The sequence below is a fragment of the Aspergillus vadensis genome, assembly GCF_003184925.1.
Source record: "Aspergillus vadensis CBS 113365 unplaced genomic scaffold BO88scaffold_1, whole genome shotgun sequence".
NCBI lineage: Eukaryota > Fungi > Ascomycota > Eurotiomycetes > Eurotiales > Aspergillaceae > Aspergillus > Aspergillus vadensis.
In genome coordinates, this window is record NW_020292039.1 from 3,032,892 (window position 1) to 3,056,082 (window position 23,191).

Here is a 23,191-nt window from a genome sequence, read left to right on the forward strand (position 1 = left end):
GCCGAGGAGGAGGTCAAGGAGGCCAAGGAGGAGGAAGAGGAGGAAGAGGAGGAAGAGGAGGAAGAGGGAGAAAGGCCGAGGAATCGTTTGAGATTACAGTCTTTGACGAGGCACATGCTGCGGAACCCGACCTCTAGCCTATCCCTTGCGCTGTAGAGGAGTATATCCAAATATTGGGGTTCTAACAATAACGATATCCTATTTATGCAGTTGGAGTTGGATAGAAACCTCATTGCTTCATATACAACGGGTAAAACATCACCATCTGACTAGCTCGACAGGACAGAATAAAGGCTGTATCGCACAGAAACGGGTAGACTCTACGTTTACTGGACCTTCTCAGTAAGTTGCTCATAGTTCTCGGTTGAAGATGGATATGCTCACCCATGCACACGCTGTGTATCCTGCCAAGTTGCACCGGCGCAAGTTTATGCGTCGGATCAAAACCCAGAGGTATTTGGAAGCCAAGGTCAAGTTTCATTAATGGGAAATGAATTACTTCTGGCGGTTTTGAACGTTATCCTCGGCTGGGAAATTAGTTTCCACGCTCTCGAGGTTCAAGGCCCCGAAGAAGAAGGAATTTGGTGCTAACGCCAGACTTCAGAATCAGATGTCACCAAGCGGCATCCCGAAATGCCATATTTCTGGACCAATAATAAAGACAGGCAGGAATACATGCGGTGGAATTCCGAAACCTGGTGCTCTTCGACGACATCGAACGCATATGTCGTCTTCTCAAGGCCTCGAAGAGTGCCCCCTCACTCACTCCAACAATGGGCAACAAAGCTTGGCAAGGTCAGTAACAAATTGAAGGTTCTGGATTATTTCGGGACTCCTAGCTCCACATACGGGAGCAGAATCGCAAGTACAAGATGATATAGACTGATATAGACTTTCCGCTACTCAGAAAATGCATAAGTTATATTATGAGGGCTCGACAGGATAGCTGTCAGAGGTGAGATAGAAAGCCCAGAGTCATGAGAGATCATATACACCAGTACTTATCCGTTGTTAACGCCAGATAAGCCACTGCAATGATCACGCTCCTGCTCACCTTATAGAAAACCGAAGGAGTATCATACCCTATCACTAATATCAAACCTGACACAGGGGGTCTCATATGCTTACTTGGTGTTCACCAAGGATGCGTGCCATGTTGCCACTAATTCTTCGTGAAGTGAAAAGTCCTACCAAGCAAGGATAAGTCAAGAGATTGGACATATTTCCCAGGTGAGGGAGTATACATGAGTGCGACACTGATAGAAGAGGGGCTAGACCATGCCATTCTTCACGTTGGCTTGAGCTCCAAGGAGTGCAGTAACATGGCCACATGGTTTGTAACGGAGTGAGCGAGTTGCATGTTCCTACTCAAGGGTTATCTAGTCAACTTAGCGGACATCAACCCACCTCTGTGGAAAGGTATTCACCCGGCAGCCAAATAATTTCATGGTCTTAGTCATGAGCTACCTCATAATTTCAGCCAGGCTTAATCTGCAGGCACTTTGCAGGAATGTGCACCTTCTCTTCCCGGCCACCTCCAGAGATATCCAGAAATAGGTCGTTGGGCGGGCGCGCCGCGTGGTTCATAAAAGAACTGTTTTTGTCAATTTCACCATGGGCAACTTCCAGTAGTTTGTCATGAATAAGGTGTGGGGGACTACATAGCATATTGGCTGGAGACAATAAAGAGACATATATTAGCTCATCTTCTGTACGTTGATCTCTAATCTCAGTTGTTCTATGATAGCCGAAATTGTACCAGTTGTATTCCGATTAGTCTCATCACCAACTAGAGAGTCACAAACTTTCTAATCAAATCTACTCGGTCGTCTTAGGCGGGGAATGGAACAAGTAGTATACTAAAATTTCTACCGCTCAAAGACGTGAATCTAATATTGTACTGAAAGCTGAGAATACGTAGTCAGGGGAGAGACCACTGGAGGGAGCGGGAAAATATATGGATGGTAGATATGGTAAGAAAAGCGTGTCTTGAGTACCTTCTTAAACTAATATTCGATTTTATTCTTGGGAAGCCAGTCTCCATCTAGAAAGTGGATCCAAGTTCCGTTATCCTATTTGCTTTCATCTCCGCTCTGCTTGCTTTGGTAAACCGACCAAAAGACTAAGGGAGAATTGGCAGCACACCGGCATTTTCGTATGCACGCATGGTGTTAAGCCACGACTGGTAGGTATCATCGCTGTGGCACCAACCAAACTGACGTGCTTTCACGACCGTACTGATAAAGGGTTTCATGTTGGGCGCGGGTGTGATATACCAGTTCATGAGCTGGAAGGCGTCCAGCTGGAATGCCTCTGGATCGCCACCGTACTTGGCGACAATGCGCTCCCATACCGGCTTCTTGTCTTGAGCCCACTCGGCCAGGTCAAATGGTTGTGTTGCCTCAGTAGGGGCCTCAAACTTGTCCATTGGGACCTTGAAGTATCTGGCTAGCAAATGCCAGAGGAACTTCCAGACGATCACATCCCCATCATCATGATTAAAGGCCTCATTCTTGCAGTGGGGCTGGGTGGCCGCCCAGATAGTAAGGTTGGCGATTCCAGGGGCGGACGATTGCTTCTCGACGCGGTGGTAGCTTTGCAGATTACCGGGCCAGCGTGGCGCGTCACCGAGCTCTCGGCAGATCAGGAAGTATTGGGCTAGTGGGAGAGTTTCGTTGATTCCGAGGTCTGCCGTATTGGGGAAGAGGTTAGGATGTTAGCAATGGAAGCCAAAGGCGATACAAGGGGGTCAAGGCGTACATTGACAGCTGTAGCCGATGATGCCCATGGGGCGAATGATGTTGTAGCTCCAGGCGTTGCGGCGCTTTTGGACAGCAAAAAGGTCATCTTCCTGCTCGTAGTAGAAGATGTTCTCTGGGCCTTCATAGCGAGGCATGTCTTCCAATAAGGGGGTTGTAATGTCCCTGAATTGGAACCCGTAATGCTGGCCAACAGTCAGAAGTTATCATATGTACTGAGACCGAAGAGATTTGACATATCCTGCTTACCTTGGCTCCGGTTTGTAACACCACACGCTGCAGCTTAGGACAGGCAAGGTCCACCACTTCGATGAAGGTACGGAAAAGGGGACCATTCTTTTTGTACAGTACCGAAAAGTCATTGTTGTGGATGTACGAGGTGAAAAAAGCATGGGTAACGTCCTTGCACAGCTCCTTGATCTTCTCGACGATGGCTTCGGCCGGCGCAAGGAAGTCGATGGCGACGAATCGCACCCTTGGGTCGGTGTAGACGATCTTGAGAGGCCTTCTCGACGTGATGATTATCTCCGCCCTTAGTTTGTGGTGAGTAGGCGCGGCCTGCAGAGAACATGGGAGAGGGGATTAAATGACGTACCACTCATTGGCGGGCTGCTTGATTAGATAGTCGACAATGGCACTGCCACTGATGCCGTTAACACCGGCAACAAAGGCGACTTTGCTGGCCAAGGGCCGGATGCCGTAGATGTTGCTCATGGTAATGGAGAATCCGTAGGATATGAGGGACATCAGAACTTTCGAAGGGTATACTTGGAGCTTTATAACCCTCTCGCTCCCCCTCACCACCCTGGAGCTTGCCAACGCATTGTCATACAGGGATTGCAAAAATAATTTTTCATAGTATAACATGGAGTCCAGTACTGGTCCCGCAAAGCCTTGGCAGTCTGTTGCTAAACTGTAACATGCTGCTGCCAAGCGCCATGGATCCGCTCATGTCCATGTTATGGAACCGGATCAGGAACATCCGACCGCCGACCAGGTAGCATTTCAATTCCCTTAACCTGTCAACACCTCCCACATTTTTCAACCCTTCAACTCGACTTCTTTTCCCACGTTCTTCCCCCAGGAAACCCTCAAGTCACATGACTGGAAACGCATATTCCTACTGCATCTGGCAAGATGAAAGTAGAAGAAGACTATAACAAACAGGATGAAAATGTAGTCATCAAGATAATTCCGAGTCATTGTACCTTGAAAAGATAGCTACTCTCATGGACAGACGTTCTATACTTAATGTTGCATGTATACATCTGCAAAGATATAGTTGACCCCATCCATCTTTCCCATATCACAGACGGATACATTTGAGCTTCTACAAGCTACCGGATACAGCAGATAACTCTCAATAGTGCATTACTATTCAGCGCAGACATGTTGAATGATTTGAGCCCAGGGGATGGCACTAGAGAGAAACACCTTCCATGGCTTTCCAACTGAAAGACAGTGGGATCTGGCTTGGACTGAAAGTTCTTTGGGTAATGTGGTGTGCCGATCATCAGGCCTGTTGTACCTTTGAGTGCCCCTCAAGCGTAAGAAGTGATACGAGCTAAGCTATCAACGCCTCAAGGGATGGGTCAGTCTTCCAGTAAGAAAAACGTATGATAGCAGGTAAGATGGGGCTAGAATCAAGGTCTCATGGCCGCGTTCTGCTGAGACAGTGGATATGTAGGATCAAGTCTAACTCTGAATTTTTGCTAATGATGGTTCGCTGCTCAATCTCTGGTGTGACGACTGCCCTCGAGGCCTTGGTTGAACTGCGTAAACTAAGACCCACCACCACTTCGGTGTGCTGCGCCTCGTCTGAATCCTTTATTTATCTTGTTGCCACGGTTTTGGTTACGCCGAGACGTCTGCCGCCCCTTTCTCTATCGCGGTGGGCTCCTGGGCTCCGACGTCCTAGGTGGGTGCTTTGGTGATTGTTCACTAGCGTGACTAGCATACCGGATATATCGGCATAGGCTTATGATTTGTGATGATACATTGTTGGTTTTATCCACAATAAATGCCCACGGAGTTCCGCGTTTAAGTATACAGGGACAGGAGACGCGCTCCATGAGGGAGCAGAGGCCGGCAGCGTTCAAAAAGTTGACACCCAAAAGTAGCCCGGAACATATTTGACGACAAGATCTTAACCATTGTCCTATCTTCCTTTTAGTTCCATGCCAGATTCACTCCCGATCAAGATATTCGACATATGCAGCAGCACCCAGAACGACATGGAACACGGACTGCCCAACGATGCAGCTAATCATATACTCTCTTTTGGTCGAGGTAGACCACATCCACCGCTACTGCCGGACCGCGAGGACTATGTCGTCGATTTTGACGGGCCAGATGACCCGGCGTTTCCTCAGAACTGGCCGATGCGCACTAGGTAGGATGATCTCATGTCCAGCTTCTCCGCCCCGCAACTGACAGGCTGTCTTCCCTAAAAATTTAGACTGTATATCAGCGTCATTCTTGCATTCACCTGCATCAGCTCGACCTTCGACTCCGCCGTTTTCAGCCCGTCCATGAGCGCAGTGGCCAAGGAATTCGATGTCAGTGTCGAAGTGGCGGCTTTGGCGAGCTCAGTCTACATTGCTGGCTATGCGTTTGGCCCTCTAGTCTGGGCTCCTCTGTCTGAGCGCCAAGGTCGCCGGCTCCCTATCGTTGTGGCTATGCTGGGCTTCGGTATTTTCAATACGGCTGTTGCTGTGTCCAAAGACCTCCAGACCTTGATAATTTGTCGCTTCTTTTGTGGTGTATTCGGTAGCAGCCCGCTCATCAATGTTGCCGCTATCTTCGCTGATATGTATGACAATTCGACACGTGGGATCGCTATTGCCCTCTTTGCTAATACTGTCTTCCTGGGCCCGCTGGTTGCATCCTGTGTTGGGGGGTTTATAAACAAGTCATATCTTGGCTGGAGATGGACTGCTTATATACCCTCATTTATGGGATACACAACATGTATTCTTAATCTGCTATTTCTCAAGGAAACCTATGCGCCACAAATTCTGACTTCAAAAGCAACCAAAATGCGCCAAATCACCGGAAATTGGGGTATCCATGCGAAACAGGAGCAGATCGAACTTAGTCCACATGATTTGGTTGTCAACAACCTAGGACGGCCACTGCAAATGCTTTTCAAAGAGCCGCTTATTATAGCTGTCACGATTTACCTCAGCTTTGTTTATGGCTTGCTCTACTGCTTTCTATCTGCTTACAGTAGCATCTTCCAAGGCGTCTATGCCATGTCTCCCGGTGTCAGCGGGCTTCCAATGCTGTCCAACGTCGTGGGCCTGCTCGCTGCAACGGCTTACATGGTCTACGTGAATAAGACCTACAACGCCAAGCTAAAGGCCAACAACAATATCCCCATTCCAGAGTGGCGACTGCCTCCGGCAATCGTGGGTGGTGTCCTCTTTTCCGCGGGGCTCTTCTGGCTCGGCTGGACTGGATTCACGGGCACCATCCATTGGATTGTCCCGACCCTGAGCGGCCTCTTCACGGGTGCCGGTTTGCTCATGATCTTTATTCAATTGTTCAACTACCTGATTGATACATATCTCGCTTAGTGAGTGCCATCACTTGATCTCCACATGCTTTCGACAACTTTCTTCCTTTCTCTTTTATCGGAGATTCTCTGACTTGCTACAGCGCTGCATCTGCATTAGCGGCAAACACCTTCTGCCGCTCGCTCGTGGCAGCAGGGTTCCCGCTCTTTTCGTCGCAAATGTTTGCCAATATGGGCATTCAGTGGGCCGGCACACTGTTGGGCTGTTTAGCTGTGGCCCTGGTACCAATACCTCTGGCATTCCTGCTTTATGGCAAGCGTCTGCGGTTAAGAAGCCAATTTGCCCCAGTACTGGACAAGGAGGCGTAAGATTAGGCCTTATATCTGAAGCTATGCTCAGAGGCCCAGCCAGGGCTTTGGTCATATACCGCCCCTGAAGCAGAAGAACGAGCCCTAATCTGTGTTGGGATCTGGAGGCATGCGTCATTCATGGTTTGGTGCCAAGTAGATTGTCTAATCGCTGGCTTTCTTCCATTTACTATAGCCCATGTAAATGTATTTATAGTAGTCACAAAACGGCTTTACATCAGTATGAAAGAAGGAAATACTAAAATTATCAATGAATATACTCGTCTTCCAATGAGCAAACCCATGGACTATGCATGCATGCAAGCCGTCGATTTCCACTTCTAACAACGGCAACATGGACATGTCCATGCTATTTAGAAGGGCACCGGCTGTTACAAAAGAACATCCTTGAATATCAGAGGTAGATTGCATGTTCGAAATACCCCACGTCCTAACGTTGACGCCAAATTCCCAAGCAGCATATACGAGTTTAATGCACAAGGTAAAGTGGATAAGCCGGGAACTCGGCAAATTGGTAAATCTGCGCCGATGTGACTGTACCGCTTTTTCAGACCTTCACCCGAAATCTATAATGCCGGTCTAAGTCTCACTAATCATGGGAGGTCATCCGAGAGTATGCAAAGGGAACACACCGCATGTCTGTTCCTGGTAAATGCCTTCTTTGTGGCTGGCATAGCGCCGGCTGGACCGAATAAGCGTTTGCCACCTGCGGGTCCCTTTGAAAACAGAAAGACTCGGTGGTACCCCAGAGATTAATTGGTCAGAGGGACCCGTGGGTAGTGACTGCGGAGATCCCGAGATCTGCAGTTCTGTGATGCCCGTGTCGAGTCGAGGGTATCCACTCTGCACTGGTCGAGGAATGTGGGTGGCTACAATGATGGCCTTGCCATAAGAATCTATGGCCTTCTACAAGGTATCTGAGACCGTAAGCTAAAGCTTGAAGGTAGAACAGCACATCTTGAGGTGTAGCAACTGACCCGGTGTTCCTCCACTCATAAAAATTCCTTACTGGTAGGATGACCCCACCAGATAGATGCATATCCGCTCTAATTGTGAGTAAAGTACAAAAAGACACACAGACACAAAGAGAGAGAGGGAAAGAGGGAGGGAGGGGACACAACCCAAAGTGGAACCATATCAAAACCGGGCGCCAGCGGGACACAATGATCTTCGACCCGTGTGTTGATCTGGACCTGGGTCCAAAGTGAGATAGCCCAAAGAAGTGCACCAATAATCAGCTACGAGTATATCCTTCTCGTCATACTTTGGAACAGGGATACTACAGCCATACAGACCCTGGTTGACCATTTGCAAACACCGCACTTCGAATGCTATCCCGTGATGTAACTCTCACCGCCGAAACTGGACTTGTTCATCCCTTCTACCCATTTGTTACTCGCTTCGGCATACCCTTTATCCTAGCAGATAGTATCTATGAATTGATCCTGGGATGGAGTGCTGAACTGTGTTATCATTTGCCTTCCATATTTTACAAACCCAATACGTGTGACCTGACTTGCTTCTACTAGGTAACTCCAAATTAGACTGCATACATACCTTTCCCAATTTTCGGGAAACTTTGTTTATAGTACATCTTCATATGATGCACCTAGGGTGACTAGTCGGATAGCACGGATGGCAGAGATGGAATCCGGTTAAAATCGGCGATTAGCATTCCATATATCATCTGAAACTGTCGCAGTCTATGCAAGGCGAGCCAACACGTCCATCACAAACCTTTAAATGGGGAGTAAAACCCACCGTGATATGAAGTACCATTCGCATCCACGCTACCGAACGGAATTTCGTTGCAACAACCTCAAGATGTTGGTGCTAAGTGTCCCCTTGCTTGACCATCCGGTTCATATGCCAGCGGTGTATTTGCCACTCCTCTTTCTTTCATTACTTGTATGTTTCTCCTCCCAGAATTACAGTCTCATTACCTCTCACTAAACTGAGACAGATATTGAAGCAAGCGTTCTTGAGCCCCCTTCGTCATCTTCCTGGGCCGTGGTACACTTCCTGGACAGGGATTGTGCTTCGTTTTCAAGCACTGAAAGGCTACCGATCCCAATGGGTAGATGAACTACATCGAAAATATGGACCTGTAGTGCGTATCGCACCAGATGAGGTAGATGTATGTGACTTTGAGGGATATCGGGAGATTCACAAGTTTAGCAATCCCTTCCTGAAAGCCCCATGGTATATCAGGTTCCGCGAAGCAGTCAATTGCTTCACAGCTACTGACCCCCATGTTCATGTCCGTAAACGAAGACTGCTCTCCCGTCCGTTTAGCAAGAGCTCTCTCCGCGAGCATTGGGAACCTACTGTACGTCGGCTTGCGGCAGCAGCCGTACAAGGAATCAAGAAGGAAGCTGCAGTTGAAACCTCCGATGCGATGAAGTGGTGGACATTCATGGCCACTGATGTGACGGGCGCTTTGGTTTTCAGTGAGTCCTTCGGCATGACCGAATCCGGACAGGTTAGTCTCCTTCATATCAGCCCAATATCTTGAGTCCATGCTGACCAACTTTGGATTTTTTTCTGATTCAGAAAAGCAAGTATATAGAAGAGCTGGAGTTTGTCAACAAGGCTCGGGCGCTCCGGTTAGAGATCTACGGCCTCTACTGTGCGCTGAGGACTTTTACGCTGGGCTACTTTGATCCTCTTACTCGAGCAGATCAATATATCGAAAAGAGAACAGCGGAGGTCGTCCAACGAGCCTCAGAAAGACAACTCGTCAAAGCAAATATCTTTGCGGGTCTAAAGGGCGAGAAGAGCAGCGATGAAACAATGGCCGACCGGGAAGTGTTGCTAGAATCCATCATGTTGATTGTTGCTGGCTCTGGAACAACGGCAGTGACGATGACCTTCCTCACCTGGGCAGTGATGGCGAACCCTGAGATTCAGTCACGACTGGAAGAGGAAGTGGCAACCCTTTCGGAGGGATTTACAGACTCGGAGCTGGAAGCACAGCCGTACCTCAATGCTGTGATTAACGAGGCCCTTCGATTGTACGGGGCAGCTCCCTTTGGGTTACCTCGCATTGTTCCAGCTACTGGGTTCAGTGTGTGCGGACATCGAATTCCAGGAGGTGCCATCGTCACCACGCAGTCCTTCTCTTTACATCGTGATGGAAATGTCTGGGCTGAACCTGATCAGTAAGTCGGCATCCCGACTTCCACGTAATACCTCAGAGCTTCTAACACCCATTTTTCGTTTTAATAAAACACAGATTCATCCCGGAACGGTGGTTGGAAAAGCAACAGCACCCCGAGGCGATTTTTGCGCCCTTCGGTGGTGGCAGTCGCACTTGTATCGGGCTTCACATGGCCCAGATGGAGCTTCGCTTAGCTACTGCTCTGCTTTTTCGTGAATGCGCGGGCATCAAATTAGCCCCGTCCACGACGCCGGAGTCGATGGAGATTGTGCAATACTCCCTAATTGCTCCGAAGGGCAGAAAATGTGAAGTTATGTTGTAGCTGGCAATGTTTGAGCTATGCTGCAGCTCGCGAACATACTTATGATTGCTTAGCTCCATTTGTAACTAGCTCTACAATTTACCGCCCCCCTTCGGATGATTCGCTTCTAGATCCAGTTCTAATATGCTTTTAGAGGTAGCCTAGAGTATTCATCAAGACGTAGAAGCTATGGTAAGCCAGTTCCTTTAACTATACCACCCACTCTTATAATAAGCAGCAATCCGGCAGCGTAAATACGGCGACATTGGAAACCGGACATGCGCAACACGTTCCCGATAGCGATCATTCAGAAGTACATAATGCCATCCCGACGTTGCAAATCGTCGTAGCACCGCGCCTCTAGGGTCCTGATCGAGGGACCCCAGAGCCCGTAAATAAACCCAGCGTAGCTCACGCTTGAGCATCTCGCGATCTTTGCCTGCAACAGTCTCTGTCGGTTCATCTTGCAATATACCCAGAGCTTCCTTTCCCATATCCATGGAAATTGCATCGCATGCGCTAGCCATTTCAAGTGCATGATCTGTTTGCCCTTGTGGTCGAATACCCTTACTGGTGAGAATACATACAGCCACACCATGAGTCCCTGCGGTCAACACCCTCCATAGAGTCATGAGGGTAGCTTTTCCTATCAAGATCTGGCGGATGGCCGGGTCGACTTTTTCGAGATATTGAATGATACACTGTCGCCACAGGTACATCTCCAGTAGTTTGATATCGTCCGGATGAACACCTTCCAAGCGCAGCCCTTCGAGAACATCCGCTAAAGAGTTTCCCAGTAAGCGGAAAGAACCATCTGCTACATCTTGCGGAGGGATCGCTATTTCGTCGACGATGGCCACAAATGCGATGTACAAATGCTTCCAGCGATGGCCTTCTATAAATCCGTTCCAATGGGCCCACCATTGGAGCACGTCACGCATGACGTATCGACATACTTCTTCGACGCAGGTGTCGCCTTTGTCGGTGTGGATGGTGTAGTCTTTAGAGTGGTGTTCAGGATGGTTTTTTATGTACGCATCAATGTGGTCGCATAGCGGTCGTGTCTCGTTGCACGTACATGGGGGGCGAGAGACGTCGCCGAGGGCGGAGAATATGCGCATGCAGTCTTCGTCTAGTTCCACGCCATATTCTGTATTGTTGTTCTTGCCTGGATATGAATCCAACTCACAGAGATGGCTGCAAAATTGCAGAGGGTTGTTGGACCCTGTAAAGTATTCTTTTACCGTATGCCACATGCCATCCATTTTTGGACCGATTTGGTTCGAGAATGCCGGAGCAGCCACAAATATGAGAGATGCTTGGGAGATAGAGACAGAATTATGACGGCCGCACGAAATTGTCTTTTAACTGATTACTCTTCTCTTATCTTTCTCTTTTCCTTCTCACCCCCTAGCACGCGGTGCTACACTTCTATAACTAGTGGCCACCGATGACAATTACTGACAATCCTGCAAGGGATACAAGATGGCAAGACAATCAGCTGTCCACTGGTGAACCAAGGCGAGTGTGCATAGTGTAACTACAGCAGTTGGTGTTATTGGACGATGATGATGTGTCCGCTACCACAGAAGATGAGTCGAAGGTCTGCTTTCACTATCAGGAGCCTTCTTCGGGCTTCATACAGGTCCTGGGTTGTACCATCTTTCTAAGATCTTCATTCCTCTCATGCTGTCGAACAGTCGCCACATTCACGCCTTGAAATATTTTAACAAATATTTGCTCAATGGTCAGTTCTATCCCTAGCAGCTGGGTTTATTCGTTCTGACCATTTCCTCATGTACTGGCATGCTCATAGACAACCCCCTTTTGCTTACTTTAACGCACGATGAGCCTCCAGTGAATTACCCTATTAGTATATGGATGCAGTTGCTCTCTTCATACCAGATTAATTAGAGTTCTGCTAGGCATGTCCATTGTCCTAATATGTCCCACCCTGAACCCTCCATTACCTACATAAACAGGGAGGAGTAAATGTAAGATAACGGACAAACGAGGTCCTGTGTACCCCTAAATCCACACTTATCTCCGCTTATACCTCTTCCCATGGCTCACAAGGAAATACTTAGCAAAGAAATCCTCCGCAAAATCATCAAAAGGCACATATTCCGCCCCAAGTCGATACGCAGCCGCAATGCCCGATATACAAGCTATCTCATGCATATTCTGCCTGCCATCAGTATCTGAAACACCACCCACAGCCGTGAAAAGTCTGAGTACTCACCACCATCGTCCAACTTCCCGCAAATAACGTCCGATTCTTCCCATTAATGAACATCATCCCCGGCACCACACGTATATAATGCTGCCAGTTATGTCCGAACTGATGCCACCATTTCTTCGCAATGATCTTATCCTTGTCGATGCTTTCCCACGTCCATAGATCCGACTCCTGTTTATTCAGAAAGATCGTCTGATACACATGCCGATCTGGCTCCAAAGACAGAGCCCCCTCCCCCAATGCCTCCCGGAACTGATGCTGATAGTTCGAACAATCGAACCCCATCTCGATCTTCTGCGGATCCTGCTCATACGAATGCGTATAGTACATAGGCGCAAACCCGTCCCATCCGTCCTTCCGACAGCGCGGTGTCTGTTTCGCAAACGAGATCTGCTCGTTGCGCGCTTCAGTCGAAGCCTTCCCGCACAAATCACTTTTATACCTCGTTTCGAAGATACTATTGAAGTAGTCCGTATCACTATGCGTGACCGTGACATCATCGTAGAATCTCACACCCCCGAGCACATACTTCTCCCTCCACGTCGCATGCCTACCCAGCAACTTCTTCGCCTCATCAGCCGGCACACACAGCACAAGCTCATCAAAGTGCTCATCATGCATCACCCCCTCCCACCTTCTCTCACCCCCATCCCCCCTGTCCCAAACCCTCAAGTCTACCCCCTTCTTAGTATCCCTCCCCAATATCTCCACCTCCGTCCCCAACCTCACCCTCACCCCCTTATTATCCCCCAAATCCCCCACCCAATCGCCATAAAACCTCCCCAACTCCGGAAATGTAAACATCTCCGGCCGATTCGGCAACAACATATCGGGATCAAAATCCCACAACCTCATCTGCTGATCATCAAACAGCCGTTCCAGCAACACACTCGACACATTCGGCGTCTGGTTCCCCGTGCCCAAGAACAGTGCAATGAGCGGAAGAACCATCTTACTTCCGAACTCTGCACTAAACCTGAACAGCCGAAGGACAATCTTGATAGGCAGTATACCCAGGAATGGCATCAACCGCTTAATCCACTTCAGCACGCGGCCGAGTCTCTCGATCTCGGCGGAGTATCTGTCCACGAGGGGGGAAGGGAACATGTTGGTGAAGAAGCTGTCGGGGCCTTTGCCGAAGGATACTTGGAGCTGTACGGGTTGGGGCTCGTATCCGTAGCGTCGGAAGAAGTTGAATGTGTGGTGGAATATGGATGAGCCGCCTTGTACGCCGTCGTTGAGCCAGGTTGCGCCGTGGTTGGGCGGGAGGGGGATCGAGGTCGCTTGGCCGCCGGCGTGGGGGGCGGAGTCGAAGAGGTGGATTACGAATTTGTCTGGGTGTTGAGATAGGGTGGAGGCGCAGGACTGCGTGGGTTTTGGTAGTTAGCTGGCAGTTGGGTTGGGTTGGTTTGTGATTGGGAGGGGAGGGAAGGGGAGAGCTGTACCATGCCTGCTGCTCCGGCGCCAATGATAGCAACTTTCTTTCGAGGAGATTCTGATGCCATGGCTGATTGGCGTTGTTAATTGTTCATGGTTGAAGAGGGAGTGGAGTTCGAGGAGGTGTGATGTTGTCTAGAAGGAAACTGAAATACTAATCATGACGTCAGGTGGATTTCCGCTTTGGGTAATCTGTATACTCGGCATGTGGAGGAAGTAGTAGAGGATTATTGTGTATGTTCTATATTATCATCTTTATAGCGCTATGAGAACCCTAAACTGAGTATGAATAAGCCATGTCTGAAGCTAGTCCAAAGTGAAGCACAGTAAATTAAGAGTAATACGGAGACTAGACTAAATTAAGGCTGTAGTAATACTAGAATACAGTCAAAAGAGTGTGAAAGACAACCAAAGAACGCGTGCGCTGAATGACCTACTGACAGACAAATGATGAGGCAATTGTAGGGTCTCCTCCTACATACTGCGCAGTAGCAGGATAGGGACAGAGAATCCTTGACATCCCACCATCCGCAGAGACAGATCGCAGATGATCAGGAGCTATGCCTCCTTCAACCCATGCCATCAATGACTCCATCAAACACGTTGGAGCTGGCCCCTTTCCATTACCACAGTGTTCGACTCCTGGCGCCTCAAAATAGAGATAAAAATCCTGGACTGATGGATCTCGCAGTTGGACCTTTCTGTAGTAGTCCACAGAGCCATTTGGAGGAACTTGCCAATCAGCTAAGCCATGCCAATGAATAATCTTTCCCCCTCTATTCTTGAAGTCGTAGAGATCGGGATTATTAGCATCGGTAATTGCTTTGTATCCGGTGATGGATTGATAGAAGAGGGACTCAAACTCAGCTTGATCCATGTCAACCAAGTCGATATCGGGATCTTGAGCAACAAAATATTGCAGCCAGTCCACGCTCAAGTAATCGGGCAAAGAATGACATCGGTGATTCCCAATATCATCGGTAGCAGTACAGATCGTATAGTTCCATGGCGTACCCTGATTGAAACCGTACCACAAAGGGGTCCCATCTTCAGCAGTTAGACCTGCCCAGTATGACATTGCAAGTAATGCCACTTCCGCAGTAATGATACTGGGAATACATTCACACCAGACCTCCATCCCTATGAGAGTAAGGGGATCAAAGTTGCAAAGCGGCGGCAGAGCAATGATTCCATCCACAACACCGTCCTGACCATCGCAGTAAGCGACCGCTGCATCCGTTATCTTTTCCATGACGCAGGGGGAGGGATAGACCCCAAGTTGGTTCATGACGAATGTTTGCCAGTAGTTTGCAGGGACAAACTGCGCCCAGTTTATGGTTGGCGCGCCCGCCAATATCCCGTCGAATGCATCGGGCCACCGTTGGGCGATCTCCAATCCCTGCCGCCCACCAGTCGAGCAGCCGTTCCAGTAGGAGTAAGCAGGTAGTGTTCCATAGAGCTCTTGTATGATATACTTGGCGAGAAGCGACAGCTCATAGAGACAAGTTGAGAAGAAATCAGCCAGTCGGGCGAAGTTCACATGGCCCGAGGCATCCTCAAGAGCCCATGATTTTGCTGACCAAGGAATCCTGTCGTGGCCCATGTCAGACCCGGCAGCTGCAAACCCTTGATAGACAGGCAGAGCTAACGTGCCATAGTCCACAAGCCCTGCCCACCCTCCTCCTCCAACTGCCTGAAGCCGATTATTCCATCCAGACAATGGTGCCCAAACGTGCGCGTGAATCAGGTCATCCCAGCCCGGATGCGTATAGGTAACGGTGACATTCCAGAAGCTGATAGTCACATTCTGCGACTGTATTGGATTCACCTGCAAGCCCGTAATTGGGTAGTCCTGAAGTGGAAATGCGGTAATAGAAAGTATTTTCAAACCAGGAATAACCGGCTTCGGAATGTGATAGCCATTGGCAAAATGAGCGTAGAATGTTAAGAGAATAGTGGCCAAAAGCACCAATGCTTGGCTTGCTTTGAGCAGCATCTGGTGTTGACGGAATGATACAGATAATCTCAAGAAGTTACTAAGTGCAGAATTATCGTAGAGACAAGTGAGCCTTTCGCAGTGCTTGTGGCATTTTGAGATCAGGAACGGCATCCGGTGGCGAAGAGGCTGGCTGCAGTTGTGAAGATGACAGTGTAGGAAGGCGCGAGGCATGAGCGCACCACTGCTTGGACCGGGTTGTCGGTGGCTGCTGGGAAACAGCTGCGCTACACATACAGTGTTTAACAATTCGCTTGAACACTTGACATTTCACTGGGAGTCTCAAGACTCTGACAAGATTTGGGGGATATACTCGTAGCACATATGAAGAAGATCCAGTATCTCATCTATAATCTTGCTTGCTGAGCTCAATGGCTGAAAGCATTCTATAACGCCCAAACTAGTTTTCTTACTATTTTTTAATGTCCAGAATTAGCCACTGCATACGAATCAATCCTAAGTGTGAAGTAATAACCATATCAGGACCCAATACATTCCACTGCCACGCCACAGATCTCATCAAGACAAACAGAGGGCTTATTTTCCGGTAACTGTATTTAAAGTACATCTTATGTCCCCAAATTCGGTCTAAACCCCATGAAGCATCTTTTCACAAGAACAGCTTTACTGCCACGTATTTGCTTCTGCCTCCCCAGCAATTTTCTGTGAACCTACGACCGAAATAACATCGAAATAGCCAGCAAATGTACGGAAAAATAATGCATACGAATATCTGATGTATAGATTTGTATCTTGAAGATCACAAGTCTGACAACCAATATGCCTAGCGAGAAGACAAGGATGTATGAGCTATGCCTCCGGTCTCAAGATTCAGAGTATTCAGATTGTTTATATCATCTTCAAGATCCAGCTCGCTCGGTCCCCAACGAATGAGCTGCACATAGTACCATATGAGCTCGAATCCACCAAGGTAACGCTTTATTGGGAGGACCTCGTCCAAATGGGAATCGAATGGTACCGCTTCAAGGAAGCTTTCCCAATGTTGCAATAATCCACAATTTCGAAGCAAATGTATCATCTCGGTCTCCCCATCCTCTCTCGGAAACTGGGATCGTTAAATTCAAAGAGTCCATATCAAGATGAACGAGACCATCAGCAATGTGTCATTAAGATATAAATAGACATCAATGATGAAGATTCAGCAACTCGAAACAAGCTCAATAGAGTCACCGCATACACCTTCCGTTGCCATTTCCTTGAATCCTCATATTCCTCTGATCATTCACACGTCGAGAAGCGCATTCTTTGCGTTGATAACCAGCAGTCTGTGAAGAAACTAGGTCTTATCATGAATTCTATCCCTATTTTTTTTCTGAAATTCATTCCGGTACTAAGCCCTTCTCGGGTCGCGACTTCATGTCGTCCTTTGATTTCCCGGTTGTCATATGCATTGGGATACTTATGATCAAACCCACTGCGGGTAACCACGATGCTAGATAGACTCTTATCAGTAACTGCCAAAGACCCAACATAAGTCTAGTTCGGGCTTACTTATTAGCAGTGAGTATTACATTGCCAGCCAGCTGTTCCCCCTCCTTCTGACACTGCATATTGGAGGCATTGTTGGGCTCGGTGGAGCGACCTTGATGTAATATCACTCAAATATTTCTACATGACGAAGGCCAGGGTCCTCCTATCATGATGATGGCAATGAAAGCAATAGCCAATCTTAACTCTGTCCTCAACTTGCCTCTCTCGATGCATGTGAGATACTGTGCCGTATCCCTTCCCGTTTCCTCCTCAAATTTCTTGCAGATTTTATCTGCTCTATTGCCACATTTTTATGGTCAATGGTGGCTTTGAGACCCTCATAGGCGGTGGGGTATTTATGAATGAAGCCACTCCTCGCAGCCCCAGCTCTATAAACTTACAGGATAACGTTAGCAACTTCAGAGCTCTGGGAATTGCAGTTATATCGGCCTACCTATCAGCGGCCACCATTGCCTGTGTGGCCAGATCCTCGCATTTCTTCATTTCCCCAATCGTGGGGATTTTCCGCCCTTAGCACGAGATAGGGCACTACTCGCCTGTTTGAACCTCACTCTCACGGTAGCAAGGTCCCGGCACACAGCGTTATACAAGTTATAGTCTTGCTTAACATGTTTGGTATACAGCTGTGGGCACTTCACCCACGGTTGGAATAGCTCAGGCTCTTTGGTGTCGCCATATGTGAAGCTTAAAGAGCGCTTCAGCTCTATATCCTGGAAATTGTATCCTCAATAGCAGCGCAGTCGTGCTGTGCCGATACACAACCTCCGAGAACATCAAAACTAAGCTTTCATGGCTTGATAGAGATGGCCGGACTGTGATTTGATGAAAGATGCAAGGGATCTCTCTTCATTTGAATGTATATCTGGCGCAGAGGAATTACCCTTTTCTGATCACTTGTATATAGCTCTGTTAAATGACCTTTGGGGCCCGAAATCCCCGTAGAACATGTCCAGTTGTGGGATTGTTTTAAAGTATATATATATCTGACCTGGCAGTTAGTCTTGAGATCATGATATGCTATCTTGCTTTAATTGAATCACTTACCGATGCAAAGTATGCTGCGATAGACAAGGTATCAATGGTACTGGTGGTTCATATAGTATAGTTGGGGACTGAGGCACTGGGGTAGATAGAGGATAGCAGTTCACGGGGAGATGGAATGATTATTTATATGTTTCCTGGGCCGGAATATTCAATATTAGTGAACGGGGAATAAGGAAAAGTAACTTCGCGATTCATAATGACTTGTGTCAATGAATGACCGAAACCACACATTCATCCCCAGCTAGACACAGGAAGGTTGAACTCTAGTGGAACAGTAATGGGGAAAGGGAGAAGCAGACAAAGAGGTGAAGTATGTCACCTACCAAAGTGAATCCTCCATAAAGAATGAATATGGCTGAGCTAAAAGCAAATTTGCGTTCACTGAATGGATTCATTGCTAAGCAGTTGCTCTATAGCTGACTAAAGTGCAACATTGGCCGGTCGTTGAAGAGAAACCGTGAGAACTAATGTGTTTAGACTGTTTCGGAGTTCGTTATAAAAGAATGATTGGGTTGATGATAGTTCCTGCTCAATGACCGGAAAACAAGGCCTTTTTAAAGAGTGTGGCCGGGTTTCAGACCACCCGATCGTCATAGGAAGCTTCCAGTCGAGCGTAGGAAAAAGCCGTCAGGAAATCCAACAGATCGGAACCTTCCTGGTTAATTCACAATAACAGCTTACAAGGCCCGTAAGATCACGCATCTTACACGGCATTTTCCAGTTTAATCTGTCTCTACCAGAAAATAGAGTATTATCCGGATATTTAATCTATTGTGAACTGTATAATCTGCTAAATATATCTATGTAGGCACTAGTAATATTCTGCATAATATTATTGTGCAGAAACGTGTTGAGAGGAGCAGTTGCGATGAATAGACTTACGTGGGACCCACAAGATCAAGAAGAGACTGGGCCTGCTTCATGAGCTTCGAGAGGGCTGTGTTGATAGAGGAAAAAAAAGAGCCATAATATAAAAATTCAGGCTATTGCATGTCTAGGAAGTCTACCAGTCGGCGACTGATTGGCGATGGACAATCGCATCAGCTCAAAGATGCGGCGGGATCATCTTCGTTTTCTCTTCCCCTCACCTCACCTTGCTTTCTCTTACATTTTTATTGTCACCTTCACGTCATTCTCACCCACCCCTTACCATCAACTTTAGTCTGAAAGGAACAAGATCTCAGATAGTATAAATTACCGAACATGGTTAGTGTACTTCACCATTACTGACAGTGCATGTGCTAACTTCAGATCAGGCTGTGCCCACCCTGGAAGGCATCCCGGTGGAACTGCGTATTTCCATCTTATTCACCATACCTGACCCCAGTTCACTGTGGTCGCTTCTACGTGCATCGCCTGCCTACTATGAAGTCTTTGAGCTAGTGAAGAAAGATCTTCTTTGGAGCATTCTACAGAAGCACCATGCTGGCCTGGTTGACATGACCGATGCAAAAACCGCCATCCGTTCCAAAGGCTTGTACGCTTCGGAGCAACCCAACAAAGAAAAAATCATCGCACTTCTTGAGAGCCGAAATTACAGCCACAAGACCCCTCGGCCGGAAACTCCACCTGCGAAGCTTCTAGATGAACCAGCGAATACCCAGGAGACAGTGCAGTTGCTGCATTTACATAACCAGGCTCTATTATTCCTAGAGGATTTCTGCAGAACCATTAGACAACCGGTATGGATGGATGAGACCAGGTGGGAGAGCGACATAATACCTCTAGACTTAACAGAGATAGAGAAACGACGCATCATCCGTGCCTTCTATCGATTGCAAATCTACGGAAATATCTTCGGTTCAATCGAGCGTACTGTGGAGGCGGAGCACACCTCGGAGGACAACGATTGGCAAGAGGAGCAAGATGTATTCACTGGCGGGGAAATGTGGCGTCTGTTCTTTGGTCATATGAGTCCCTGGGAAGTGGAAGAATTCAGCTGTCTATGGGAACACTGCTGTTACCGATACGAATCGATACTCCGCGAAGTATCCGACAGCCTGGTGCAGACAGGTTGCATGTTCTTTGACGAGCTGCCAGAAGATCAACGACCTCCTCCCGGTTGCTGGTACACGGACTGTGATGATTTCGAAGACCCAATGGATAAGAGAGAGAGCCTGGCCTCGAAAGGGCCCTTACTCCTATGCAAAATCCTGCGGGAAAAACAATTCCTCGCGCGCCGGAACCTGGTCCTCGTCAACGTGCGATCGTTTAGGTTATATTTCTATGACTTTGGAATCTGGCCCCGACCGAGCGACAATGATCAAATGGAACTGTTCTACCCTGCAGACAAATTCAACTTCGGCACGGACAGGAATGGACTTCGAGAGTCTCTGAAATCATTACCGCCTTTTGAGCGGCCTAACCTAGCATGGAAGAGGATATGGCTTCGAGACGATCTCAATTTTGCCCAGGTCTTTTATGACATGTATGAGTTCGGGGCTACTAATAAGCACCGTCCGTGGCAATACGCTTTGTGGGACGACGAGAGACTTGTCGAATGGAATGTACCTATTCTCTCTGATGACTATCCCTTTTGGGACCCGCGGCATGACAATTAATACCTTTTGTTCATCGAATAATGGGCCTTCTGTTGTTTATGAAGCAAGCTGTTGTTTTCTTTTCCTGCTAATAGACCAATAATTTACATTGAATACCATGTACTCTCCCACTTCTGCATATAAGTCAATTGACCCATGATCAACCCCCTTTCTCTCCACCATATTCTCAATTAATGTGCGTCTTATTCCATCGATACCTTCACAGTTCACCCTGTTTTGTTCCCCTCTATTCATCTACCCATTAGCAGTAAACAAACTGATTGAAATCTCTTTATGTAGTGTTCTATTATGAAACCTACACAACATATCTAAAATCCTCAATCTCCAAATCCGTCTTACTCGACAACCCCAACGCCAACTCCTGACTCTCCGTCATCTGCTCCGGAACTCCATACAGTCGATCCCTCCGCTTATTCTCCCAGATATAATAACCCAGCAAACACACCAGAAAGAATGCCCCCAACGCCAGTCCCGAGATAGCCGCTTTCATGCCCGTCTATAACCCACCACATTAGCATACCGCCCCTCTATAAACAGATGGAAGAAAACATACCGGATAATAAGGCTCCTCGGAGGTATAAAAGAACTGCGGCCCGACAATATTCCCCACACAGTATGCAACAAACAACAACGCGCTGGTGGTACTTCTTTTTGTGAACCCGGCGACATTCGAACTGATGATACTCAGCGAGAGGGGAATATTGACAGCAAACACAGCGCCCAGTGCCAGACCCGTGAGTCTGCCTCGACGGTTATCTTCGTCGAGCTTCCAGACGAGTATCATGCCGATCAGGGAGGTGAGGGTGTTGAAGATCATCATGAGGATTCGGGTGTGTGGGACGAAGGTCGCGATGCCGGCGGTGAGGATGAGGAAGACGACTTGGGCGCCGCCCATGGGCATTTGCATGAGGAGGGAGCGGATTTGGGAGAAGCCGAAGCCGTTGATGATGATTGAGGAGAACTGGTCGTTTATGATTAGATTTTTATCGGGATGGATGAGGATTTTGATATTTTATGTTGGGAAGGGGGGCTTACGCTAGTGATTCCGCCGTTGCAAAGGTTCACGGAGAAGGTGTACAGCACCAAGAACCAGGTTTGAGGGTCGCGGAGTGCCTGCCAGGCTTGGTCCCATCTGAATGATCCCTCGTCCGCGACACCGGTTTTGTTGGCGAGGGTGCGGTGCATGGCGATGGCGCGCTCGGGTTTGGTGAGGAAGATGGCTTTCTTGGGGGAGTCGGGGAGGAGGAAGATGAGAAAGAAGGAGATGAATGCTGTAATGGCGCCGAGGACGAGGAAGAGGAGTTGCCAGCTAGATACGGCGTCGGTTTTGATGCTGCCAATTCCGTAGGCTACGACACCGCCGATGACGCTGGAGATGCAGTTTCCGAGGAACCAGGCCGATTGCCTTGTTAGTTGTTAGTTTGAATATCTATAATAATTGTTCTCGTTATGGGGGAGGCGTACCGTGCTGGTTGTTCCTCACGCTTGTAGAACATGCCTGTGATGAGGGAGAAGCCCGGGGCAATGGCGGCTTCGCCCACTCCTAGGAAGAATCGGGCAGCCATTAAACCTCCGAAGTTCTTTGCTGCGGCGTGGCACATTAAGATGCCTCCCCATATCAATCTACATGGTATTAGTGGCATTATAGAGCAGGATCGGTGGGAGGAACAAACACTGAGGCACTAATGTATTTGCCAATGGGCAGACGGACGATGAGATACGAGCTAGGCCAGCTCCAGGCGAAGTACCCGAAATAGAAGACTGCAGATGTCCAGGTGTATTCTTGGCCCTTGAGGTTCTGTTTAAAGTCAGTATAGGTATGATGTTGACTATGAGTGGCAGCATACCAAATCCTGCCGGAGGTTGAACAGGGTAGCTTGACTCAGAGCCAGCTTGTCCATGTATTGCATCATGTAACAGACTCCCATCAGAGGGATCAATCTTGTTCGAGCAGTGAGCAAAGAACATTTTAATGCTATACAATTTACACATACATTATGTCCAGTTTTCGCAGAACCTTTCGTTCCTGCTCTGGGGTGGCTTCCACCTCCAATACTTGTCCCAGTCCGACATCACGGGCCAGGGTTGCTTCTTCTTTCAGTTTTAGATCGTCTAATTCGGGGGTCACCCCGGGAGGGGGGTCTGTATGTTGCTTCTCCATGATGTTTTGGTTTCGTGAGAGCTGCCACGGCATGATGGCACGGAATTGGTTTACTGTTTATACTAGTACTACCAGTACAGATGAGGCCCATCGGTTATAAGATAACCAGGAAGTTAAACCTTAACCAACAGCACC

General features: G+C 48.1%; 8 protein-coding genes across 8 annotated transcripts; 3 read left to right on the plus strand and 5 right to left on the minus strand.

Annotated features, from left to right (window-relative positions):
* Positions 1-1,986: 1,986 nt before the first annotated feature.
* BO88DRAFT_400718 (SDR family oxidoreductase) lies at positions 1,987-3,517 on the minus strand. The gene is made up of 4 exons (XM_025705661.1): positions 3,355-3,517; positions 3,009-3,291; positions 2,761-2,944; positions 1,987-2,688 (listed from the first exon to the last, which is right to left on the minus strand). The coding sequence occupies exons 1-4, from the start codon at positions 3,471-3,473 to the stop codon at positions 2,123-2,125; spliced, it is 1,152 nt and encodes a 383-aa protein (XP_025568872.1). The 5' UTR covers positions 3,474-3,517; the 3' UTR covers positions 1,987-2,122.
* A 1,476-nt stretch (positions 3,518-4,993) lies between these two features.
* BO88DRAFT_378998 (MFS transporter) lies at positions 4,994-6,759 on the plus strand (the record flags this gene model as incomplete). Its single annotated transcript, XM_025704460.1, has 3 exons — positions 4,994-5,151; positions 5,218-6,336; positions 6,420-6,759. 3 exons carry the CDS (start codon positions 4,994-4,996, stop codon positions 6,643-6,645), a joined length of 1,503 nt encoding a protein of 500 aa, XP_025568873.1. The 3' UTR covers positions 6,646-6,759.
* Positions 6,760-8,469: 1,710 nt separating this feature from the next.
* BO88DRAFT_461036 (cytochrome P450) lies at positions 8,470-10,127 on the plus strand (the record flags this gene model as incomplete). The annotated part of the gene is made up of 4 exons (XM_025711130.1): positions 8,470-8,553; positions 8,609-9,127; positions 9,199-9,806; positions 9,881-10,127. The coding sequence occupies 4 exons, from the start codon at positions 8,470-8,472 to the stop codon at positions 10,125-10,127; spliced, it is 1,458 nt and encodes a 485-aa protein (XP_025568874.1).
* A 185-nt stretch (positions 10,128-10,312) lies between these two features.
* Positions 10,313-11,371, minus strand: BO88DRAFT_328877 (uncharacterized protein; the record flags this gene model as incomplete). Its single annotated transcript, XM_025702579.1, has 1 exon — positions 10,313-11,371. One exon carries the CDS (start codon positions 11,369-11,371, stop codon positions 10,313-10,315), a length of 1,059 nt encoding a protein of 352 aa, XP_025568875.1.
* A 650-nt stretch (positions 11,372-12,021) lies between these two features.
* Positions 12,022-13,850, minus strand: BO88DRAFT_356086 (putative flavin-containing amine oxidasedehydrogenase; the record flags this gene model as incomplete). The annotated part of the gene is made up of 3 exons (XM_025703720.1): positions 12,022-12,290; positions 12,349-13,710; positions 13,791-13,850. 3 exons carry the CDS (start codon positions 13,848-13,850, stop codon positions 12,147-12,149), a joined length of 1,566 nt encoding a protein of 521 aa, XP_025568876.1. The 3' UTR covers positions 12,022-12,146.
* Positions 13,851-14,215: 365 nt separating this feature from the next.
* BO88DRAFT_410390 (feruloyl esterase B precursor) lies at positions 14,216-15,778 on the minus strand (the record flags this gene model as incomplete). Its single annotated transcript, XM_025708001.1, has 1 exon — positions 14,216-15,778. One exon carries the CDS (start codon positions 15,776-15,778, stop codon positions 14,216-14,218), a length of 1,563 nt encoding a protein of 520 aa, XP_025568877.1.
* Positions 15,779-19,537: 3,759 nt separating this feature from the next.
* BO88DRAFT_421386 (uncharacterized protein) lies at positions 19,538-20,895 on the plus strand (the record flags this gene model as incomplete). The annotated part of the gene is made up of 2 exons (XM_025708503.1): positions 19,538-19,540; positions 19,591-20,895. The coding sequence occupies 2 exons, from the start codon at positions 19,538-19,540 to the stop codon at positions 20,893-20,895; spliced, it is 1,308 nt and encodes a 435-aa protein (XP_025568878.1).
* Positions 20,896-21,190: 295 nt separating this feature from the next.
* Positions 21,191-23,056, minus strand: BO88DRAFT_327397 (MFS general substrate transporter; the record flags this gene model as incomplete). The annotated part of the gene is made up of 7 exons (XM_025702510.1): positions 21,191-21,391; positions 21,449-21,856; positions 21,931-22,300; positions 22,360-22,518; positions 22,569-22,693; positions 22,743-22,836; positions 22,890-23,056. The coding sequence occupies 7 exons, from the start codon at positions 23,054-23,056 to the stop codon at positions 21,191-21,193; spliced, it is 1,524 nt and encodes a 507-aa protein (XP_025568879.1).
* Positions 23,057-23,191: the final 135 nt, after the last annotated feature.

Coding starts and splice junctions, on each gene's coding strand:
- BO88DRAFT_400718 (XM_025705661.1), bottom strand. CDS start 3,473: ATGAGCAACATCTACGGCATCCGGCCCTTGGCCAGCAAAGTCGCCTTT. Junction 2,945..3,008: donor TGTTACAAACCGGAGCCAAG/GTAAGCAGGATA, acceptor ACTGTTGGCCAG/CATTACGGGTTCCAATTCAG. Junction 2,689..2,760: donor CATCGGCTACAGCTGTCAAT/GTACGCCTTGAC, acceptor CCAATACGGCAG/ACCTCGGAATCAACGAAACT.